Source organism: Alosa pseudoharengus, unplaced genomic scaffold (assembly GCF_046254945.1).
Source record: "Alosa pseudoharengus isolate Yale_2024_CS ecotype anadromous, Long Island Sound unplaced genomic scaffold, YU_APseudo_1.1 YU_APseudo_1.1_scf_7, whole genome shotgun sequence".
Classification (NCBI taxonomy): Eukaryota; Metazoa; Chordata; class Actinopteri; order Clupeiformes; family Clupeidae; genus Alosa; species Alosa pseudoharengus.
This window is the reverse complement of record NW_027468859.1, coordinates 37,063,750-37,073,289: the sequence shown is the minus strand read 5'-3', so window position 1 is coordinate 37,073,289 and position 9,540 is coordinate 37,063,750. Positions and strand designations below refer to the sequence as shown.

General features: G+C 40.8%; 1 protein-coding gene across 1 annotated transcript; it reads right to left on the bottom strand.

Moving 5' to 3' along the window:
* Positions 1–2,239: 2,239 nt before the first annotated feature.
* On the bottom strand, positions 2,240–8,951 carry LOC143109368 (transforming growth factor beta-3 proprotein-like). The gene is made up of 7 exons (XM_076272081.1): positions 8,381–8,951; positions 6,988–7,148; positions 6,453–6,582; positions 5,928–6,035; positions 3,986–4,151; positions 3,533–3,686; positions 2,240–3,047 (listed from the first exon to the last, which is right to left on the bottom strand). Exons 1-7 carry the CDS (start codon positions 8,724–8,726, stop codon positions 2,889–2,891), a joined length of 1,224 nt encoding a protein of 407 aa, XP_076128196.1. The 5' UTR covers positions 8,727–8,951; the 3' UTR covers positions 2,240–2,888.
* Positions 8,952–9,540: the final 589 nt, after the last annotated feature.

Below are 9,540 nucleotides of genomic sequence, written 5' to 3'. Positions count from 1 at the left end.
ATGACAGCAACATTATTGCGTAGTAAATAAGCAGCAAAGATTCTTTCATAAGCAGTTCATTCAAAGATCCTTGATTAGGCCTACTAACTCACTGGCTCAATCGCTGTTTTATGCACATGCCTATAGATGTTTGTTATAATTCATTGTTTTTCAAACTCATTGTCATTGTATAAATATTAGGCTGTTAGTTAATCAAAATAATATGGGATCCTGAACTGTATCAACAGGCATAAAGGATATTGTCCCAATTGGACTCGCACCAAGCGTGGGGGATGTGGGTGTTATAACGTACACACTTTTGCTGGAACATGATTCTATCCCCCACACTTTTTGTCAGATTAAATTGAAAGTAAAATATGGAAATAAACGCTCCCGTAAAGAGTCGGAACCGTATCTACCATAACGCACACACAGAGAGACACAATAGGTCTGTTGATTTGATTGAACGGTCATCCAGCCAATCACATTAATTTAGCCAGTGAAGAACTAGAGCCGCTCTGATCAAATTGAAAGTGTGCGTCTTTCAAGACAGTTGCTGCTGCTTGGGTCTGCATTATAACGTCTGCATTGAGCAGATTTCAGGTAGAATTAAAAGGATAATTGTTACCACTATGCTAATTTAGTAAACCAAAATTCACTGTCTGACTGACAGTTTTTGTCACAATGTAGAAATGCAGGGAGTAAAAGTGAAAGCGGGGGTGCGCGCACCAAGGCACTCATTGTTTCTGCAGAAAGACCTTGGCCCTATTGTATAGCGGTCAGAGTGACGATAGCTCACGTGTAGACAATCATTTAATCAGCTTTTCGTTTTTATTCTTCTGGTTAATTAAATTAGTTCATAAATGTGTGTTTTTTCACTCTGCCGTTCTGCCCCGACATATGTGATAATGAGGCTATAGTTGGCCTCTATTGGTGTTCCTCATCCATCCTCTTGTGCCGATTGCTGTCCTCGCATGGACCTCTAAGCCCACTGGCAACTTTTCGATCTCTTGCCTATTAACCTCCATGGATACACAGTGTACTCCGCTCAGTTAGCTGTTACATACATGCTAACGCGTATAAAATGGAGCAGGGTACTCAGCTGGCCTTAAGGACTTTTATCTGTTAGCCGATATATTTTTCTAATGGCCTATTAGGGAAACATATGGACCAATGTCAATCTCAGCGGACAGGGATAACATCACAATTAGCTTGTCAGTTTCATTTATTCATACATCCTTTTTTGCCTTCTTTCTTTCTTTCTTTCGTTGTTTATCAGTTAGCCTTACTGGGTGCGTTTGCCAAAAGCATAGTTTCTAACTACGATGCATCTTCCAAATATCAGTTGACAGCTGCGTCACACGTTACAGATAGGCCTACGTTAACGATACGAAATATGGTATTGAAATTATGTTGGCCAATTTTTTTAGTAAAACTAACACATGCTCTTATTTTTTACTTTTCCAAAATTAAAAACGTGATATGTGACAATGTGATTAAGTGTTTGTGCATGCGTAACTCTACTCACATTTGGCAGTGACACTACCAAGATAGTTGCTATCATAGTTAGCAACTATGCTTTTGGGAAATGGACCCCTGTAAAGCAGGGAAAAAAGCGTATTGACATTTCGATATCCATGAATCAACGCAACATTAGGCCTACAGGCTATACAAACATAGCCTCAATGCAAGCAGGCCTTGAAATATCTAACACCCAAATATTTTATATACTGATATTATTTTATACTTTAAAAAATATGTTACTGTCGTTTTAAATAATCAAATATTAAACACTATGATCAGAGATTTGGTGCTACTTTCTGTGGGCAAATTGGGAGAACATTCGAAAGATGCTTTGTTTTTTCTTCAGACTACAGGGCAGCCATGCACAAAGCAGCAGCTCTCTCTTTTTCCACCACTGCTGCAGTTTTCAAGCAGGTTGGGTGGTTGTGCACGTCGCCTGATTGCACTCAGAAAACATGGGGAGGGTTTCTGGGGCCCCTGTCATTGTTGGCCTAACTAGGGGAATAGCCTGGCCTAGTGTGAGAGAGAGACTGGGCACTGCATTCTCCCTGACCACCTGTCAGCACACATCCATCAGTGTGTAAGCCCTAATGGTTTTCCTGGGAGCATTTTGTTATTACTCAGACAGTGCAACACATAAAAGGGTTATGGATTAAAACAAAAAAACAGTAATATTAGATGAACAAATGTTGACAAAGCATCCCATATTCACCTATTAGTAAATAATGACCCATCATCCATTCTGAGTTATTTATTTCACTTTAGATTCACAGTCAAATGGAATACAAGATGAAAAGAAATACTTTTCGATTAACACTCCTCCATGTTTTTAACATCTACTGCTGGCAAACGTCTACATTTTCTTCTGTATTCTACAGACTAAGTCTAAACTAGCAAGGGATCTAGAGTTTACATAACACATGCATTGTCAAGTGCAAAAAGTCCTGAAAGTCTCTACCTTCTGACTTACTGTCCCTTCTATGTGACGTAATTGAGGTAAACCACTGAGTTTAATGCAGAAAAATAATATGGGAAATACATCATGTACTGCAATACGTTCCATTTTTGGATTGCCGTTCAAAAAAGCAATCTGTAGGCGACAAAAAACAAAAACAAAATCAGATAATAAAAAAACCCATGAAATCCAACGGGCTTAGCATCTGACCTCAACTCTTTGTTCTTTGTCAGTGTGCAGGTCCTTTTGTAAGTCCACATCCTGGGATGGGATCAGAATCCATACGTGATCTCACGCATGGCTGCACGCATAACCTTAGTCAGCAGTGTTGAAGCATGCCCTTAACCTGACATTGATGTGGAACACGTGCTAATGTCCCCACATGCAAACTTGGCAAGCCAGCCCAGGCACTCTGGCTCCCTCCTCTCCGTCAGCTACAGCGGCAGGACTTCACGATCATGTTGGAGAGGTGCTCCACCTTAGGGTTGCGGCCAGAGAAGTAGAGGATGGTGAGGGGCTCCATCTCCTGAGGAACACAGCAGGGAGAGATGGACGCATCTGGGTTCAGCGTCTGGTACAGACTCAGCAGCTGTTGGTATCAGAGAGAGATGACATGGTGGTAAGCCAGGAGTAGACCCATGTTCAACGTTCAATGTTCATTGGCATGTGTAAAAGGCAGTGTACTAAGTACAATCAAATTCTTACTTGAATGCTTCTTCATACTCGAAAACTAACTGGATAACCATGCAATAAAAATACTTGTAAGAGCATTCTTTACAGAATAACATAATGTCACAATACTTGTGCACACAGGCTAAACCATAAACCGGACTAAAGTGAATGCCTTAAACTCAAACTATAGCTCGGCGAGTTGTGATGGTCTCTCATTTGACTAATTAATTTCTCTACATCTGCTTCAACTGTTCACGATATTCAAGTGACACCAACCTCTGCTTTGATGTAGTGTAATAGGTGTAGCCTACACTGCTTTTGACTACACCACACTGTTTGGAAGGACAAAGTAGTAAAAAAATAGCTGACACCAACAAAGTCCTAGAGGTACGGTGTCCTTACCGTACTATGGGTGGCGTCGGAGCTCTGCATGTAGGGGCAAGGCCCAGAGCAGTAGTTGGCATAGTAACCCTTGGGTTCATGTATCCATCTCCAGTCCAGGTCGCGTCGGAAGTCGATGTAGAGCGAGCGGACGCAGCAGTTCTCCTCGTAGTTACTGACGGAACAGATGGGACCCGGGGACAAAGAGACATGAGAGGAAAACAAAACGGAGTTTTAATCAGTTCCATTAGCTGGAGGAGAAAAGATACTTGAGTAATGATACATACAGTATGTCCATCCATGACAATGGGTGAGTAGGCTATGTAGTATTTTGTAAGGGCAAAACGTTCATATACAATATGAACATAATAATTGAATATAATAATTACCAATAGAATGTTTAACATATTCTAGTTAGAGAGACTGTGCATCAGAGGCAAATGATTAATTATTCGTCGTTAAGTAGAGACCTACGAGAAACAGTAGTTGGTGTCCAGTGTCCGTTTGCGGCGGTGATTGGACTTGGTACTGGAGTGATGTGATGGGAGCATCATCAGGATCAGATGGGGCAGACTGTCCTCTCGCTGCCTCTTCAGGCGTCCCAGGTCTCCACGCTTCCTCTCCTCCTGGGCCACTACACCTGCACCAAACAGCACACCAAAGCCATACCATCATGGGCCCATAAGCAGGGGTGCAGTGGTAAAATAAGAGCTGGGTAACACAGTAAGATGGACTGCGCCATGCGGTATCGGATTTTAAAAATATACATTCAGAATATGTTTGATGATGATGGAGGTTATTGTCCAATGTTTTTCCAGTGGTATTAAAGGAATTATCCGGAGTAAAATGCACTTTAGATCGATTTACGAATGATTGGGGGTACATACGTTGAGTTGACATCAAAATCATGTCATTCGGATGTGTTTTGAGAAAGTTCGATTGTACCGTTTTCAGTCACAACTCGTAGCCTGGAAGTGAGCAGGGCATTTCAATTTCGCCGCTACAAAACGCTATTTTTATATTCCGGAAATGTTGCCATCTTTGCTGTAGGAGTCTTATTGCTGAGTGTGTTGTAACACGCTCTGGAAATTCACAATTTCGTCGCCGTTTAAAAAAAAAAACGGCGACGCAATTGTGAATTTCCAGAGCGTGTTACAACACACTCAGCAATAAGACTCCTACAGCAAAGATGGCAACATTTCCGGAAAGGTACTGGCTTGATGAAATTCATTCTGGACTCTCTATTCGACCACATAAAGACCTCGGGATACTTCGGTTTGGCTTTAGGAACCCTCTACTCACTACCACGTAAGTGTTATGTTGTTTGGAACTGTAGAAGAGGTATAAAAATAGCGTTTTGTAGCGGCAAAATTGAAATGCCCTGCTCACTTCCAGGCTACGAGTTGTGACTGAAAACGGTACAATCGAACTTTCTCAAAACACATCCGAATGACATGATTTTGATGTCAACTCAACGTATGTACCCCCAATCATCCGTAAATCGATCTAAAGTGCATTTTACTCCGGATAATTCCTTTAAATGGTTCCTAGAGTGTTAATGAGTGTACATAATGTGAATATGGATAATACAGTGTGGATTTATTTTACTTTGTTAAAAGTGCCAATTGGTGAATAAACTCTAATAAGAGGTGGATAAACTCTATTACTGAAATATCAGAGGTGGATAAACTGTGTTTACTTGCGTTTAGCCTCCACTATAGCCCTGCCCATAACCTCTGCTTCTCTGCAGGGTAGCTTCTAATAGAGCTCTTGAATATATAATGAATTCTGAAAGAGATTAACCAATTATTCTGTGCATGCATACTGAAATATCAGAGGTGGATAAACTGTATATATAGAGAGACTGTGCATCAGAGGCAAATGATTAATTTTTCGTTGAATATATACTGAATTCTGAAAGAGACTAACCAATTTTTCTGTGCATGTGTATACTAGTTAGAGAGACTGGGCCAAGATCTACACTAATAGAGCTCTTAAAAATATATACTGAATTCTGAAAGAGACTAACCAATTTTTCTGTGCATGTGTAACTGTTAATACTATAAGTATAAAACCTCTCTGAAATATCAGATTCAAAACTCCAAAACTTTCATATCTTGAGTTAACAGGCTGTTTTTAATAGATCAAGAAATAGCAGATGTAAGGTGTAGTAATATATAATGTGTGTGCTTCGTTGGTTGGAGTTGAACCCACGTATTTGATGTTATTAGTATTCCCTTTCCCGATGAATTGAACAACAGAACAAACAGGACATATTGCACTCCAGAATGACTCGCCCCAATGGAAAGAAGACTCCCAGGCATTATCAACCCCCCCCCCCCCCCCCCCCACACACACACACACACACGTCATTGATTTGATTCCCATCAACATCAGCGGAGAGTTGTTTGATTACCTTTGAATTTCACTTCCAGTATTTCATCTTCATTGTTGATGGTGTCACCATTTGGATTGAAGGACGGGCATGGACAATGCACACCAATCTCTAAACCAAGATTGTGTTCTGTGGATGGAAACAATTGAAAAAAGCTCAGCCCGACAGATCTAATCTCAGAGCCTATTCTGGTACCATGCAGAATGAGAGCTGTATTGCATTGCATTATAAAATCCTGTATATTAGCTTTCATGAAGAAGTGTAAGGCCACGCACATCCCCGGCCAAAGTTGGATGGGTGCAGGATCCAGTATGAGAGTATCACAAGAGGATAAAGGGTGATCCGCAAACCAAATAGCACGGTATAATCATAACATCACAAAATAAATAAAAACGATTATGAATGGGAAATATCTGGTGTGTAAAATATCTCTTATCTTTCTTTGTTTATTAGCTTTCAGAAATTAGTCTTATGTTATTTTGTTACACTACATGATTTCGCTCATTCAATCACTGTTTACTGGATGGGTTCAGCTTTGCCACTTACCTGGATGTGTCAGCCACTCCCTAATGGCCTCAGTCACATCAAATGTGATCCACTCAACTGCACCTTTAGTCTGGACATTTTTGCCATCAATGTAGCGTTGGTTTGACACACCTTGTTCACCTTTACGTCTCTGAGGAGCAGATCACCTGTGTTAGTCAATAAACCTCAAACCCATCCACCACAGACCAAGCAACATGGTCATGCTCTGAATTCTGCCTGATACAAATGCAAAATCAGTAGGCTACTCATCCTCTGATCCTGAAAGGCTGAAAAGAATGCTGTAAAAACCACCTTGAAGGTCCATGGAGTAGGAAATGATGTCACCTAAGTACCCATATACCTGATATATGACTACTTTTACATGTAATCTTTGACATGTAATTTAGAATGGAAATCTGAGTATGTGCTATTCATACTAACTTCACTGGGGCCTGACCTGCACTGTCTTGTGGATGTAAATGGATGGCTACTCATCGTCCCCTCTGCCCTTGTGAAACTAGTCCTTTTTCCATTGCATATCTCCAGCGGGACAGACCTGGTAGAGCTCGATGCGTTGTTCACTCTGTCTGGCCCTGGGGTTTGGTTCCCGCAGGAGTCGAAACTTGGCACGGAACAGGCTGCTGGCATTCCTCTCAAGGCTTGTAACGTTGAAAAAGAACAATCTGGAACTCTCCTTTGCACAATCATAAACCCCACCTGCAACAAGTGAAGCAACCATGCCAAAATGCATGCAGACAAACCTCACATGAGTGTGTCCTTGTATGACACCCCATCCTTACAGGAAGAGCACTGGTAAGTTAATTATATGTAGAACTCAAAATAAAATTATAGAACAGAACCAAAATAATACATCACAAACATTTTAAATTCACTATTCATGGTATATTCTATTCATCACTATTTATGGTCTAATTGTCTGTTTTTAAATAATGTTGCGGCAATTTGCAACGCTGACAAATTCAGTAGGCTTGGTTAAATAAACTAATTTTGGAGCAGTATGTTTGATGAATTTCAATTGTGTAGAATGAAATATTGCAACTAGGTCAAACTCACTGTTAAATCGTTTTCCACTAATCGTCTTTGCTGCATCTTTTACGCAAACCCAAGCCATTCGAATAAGCCTATGAAACACTTACATAGCAGAACAAATGCCTATACCAACATCACCTTGAGGTCAACTCTTCCTCTGCATTAAGCACTAGGAATGTCTTTAGCTTTGTTTGCAATAATGAACCCTCTAGGCTACTGAACTGAATCGTATCTCCCTCAGTTGGTTCAACCAAACTTGCTTAAAACACATGTAAACATTAAACTTTAATAATTTCTGACATCACTTCGGTATGAAACCTGCTGACCTCTCTAGTCATGAAGACGTAATTTAAGTAACCCAACTAGTTAAATTGGACGTGATCATTTAGCCGCACGTTGACTGAGGCCTCACTGACGATATCTGATCACACCTCATCTGACATATCGATTACTTATGTAAGAATGCAGAGGGACATATCTGTTATTTATTCCACACAGTCATTACATAATGTCAATCAAACAAATTAGCCTATTTTACTTGCTGTGTTGAACTGTTTTACGCAATTAATTTGTGCAGCTAATTTTACGCAACTATATTGAAATTACATTGTGTAGACTGGTCATCAAATTTCAACTGACAATGAATGAAAATGCACGTCAGGTGTTGTTATTTTGCCATATAACTTGCAGGTGATAAACGGTGCCATGTTGACAGTCGAAAACACACTGCACGTTTTATTTGATCTAAGAACATTTTTCGACTGAGGAGAAACTGTTAAAAATCCTCACATATAGCCTAACAACAGTGCGAATGCTTGTCGACTAAATATGAATACACTAATGAACGCTACAGTACATTAGAGTATGATCCACCACAAGTATACAAATATTTTGCTCACTGTTCTCGGTTGGTTCATCCATCATGTTGATTTTGAGGACTTCCTTGGCATAGTACTCATCCTCAGGGTTCGCACTGCCACAGTTGTGCCGTCGCTCCTTGTTAAGTTCCTCTAGAAGTTTTTTGGTGCTGTTAAATAGCGCTTGAAATTGCAGCGGCGCCTCATTGGAGACATGACCGTCTGGGGGGCTGCTAAGTCGCAGCTTACTTAGGATCTGTCCCCGCACTGCCTCCACCCTTTTCCTCCTCAGGTGATCTAGTTCCAGTTTAGTGCAAGCGGACGGAGAGAGATCCGTTATTGCATGCCGTATAAGTGTAAAAACCCAAAGCACCTGTACCAAATGCATCCTGGCTTTAAGGGTGCGTGTGGTCTCCGAAGCGGATAGATCTCTGCGATGTCCAACGTGGAGCGTGAACGAAGCTTGCTGGTGATGGGTTACTCATCGTTTTATTCAGTCCAAGGGAGTTCAGGTGTTTAAAGTACCCTACTCGGCATTTCTTGGTAAGTTGCTTAAAGGTTCAATCACCCCGAGACGATCTCTAACCAGGACGCTGCGTGTGCGACATTTCACCCTCGGAATTAGCTATTTACTTCCACTAAATACAAGAGCCATAACTGCCTGTTATGTTGAATTATTGCTGGTGGTTACAGAACAGGCGGGGCTACTCAAACTAACGTCATGACACAAGTGCGCGTTCATGTGCGTTAGGCGCGACAAAAAAAGCATTAAGTGAAGACAGTGTGATTTGCTCGATAGTGATGATTCATTCTACAGAGCAACTTTGCAAAATCGTCCTGCTTTTGCTGATGAAGTTAATCCTCATTTCACGTAATGAGGTGCTATTTCACATCACTTAGACCTGTAGGCTACACAGCATTATGTGCCCACACATTTCCATCATCAAACCAAATACTTTGAATGACTGGGACCCATTTGTAAATACAAAGCCTTTTGATATGAATGAATATAGCAGGCTATAGGTTCTTCTAGGTTCTTGTCATTCAAAACAATGGTTTTATAACAGAGAATCTTTAATATTTTTGTCAAGATATTTTCATGATATATTCACACAAATAAAGTCATCCTTTGCCATCAACAGGAAGAAAGTCCGACCCTTAACTTGTCTTTGGCCAGCCACGGGAATAGCCCCTAAAGTCCA

What these genes read in the sequence shown, in the direction of transcription:
- LOC143109368 (XM_076272081.1), bottom strand. Translation starts at nt 8,726, where the DNA reads ATGCATTTGGTACAGGTGCTTTGGGTTTTTACACTTATACGGCATGCA. An exon ending in AACGCATCGAGCTCTACCAG is followed by an intron (nt 6,583 to 6,987) that starts GTCTGTCCCGCT and finishes TCTGCTCCTCAG; the next exon opens with AGACGTAAAGGTGAACAAGG. An exon ending in GACACCAACTACTGTTTCTC is followed by an intron (nt 3,687 to 3,985) that starts GTAGGTCTCTAC and finishes CTGTTCCGTCAG; the next exon opens with TAACTACGAGGAGAACTGCT.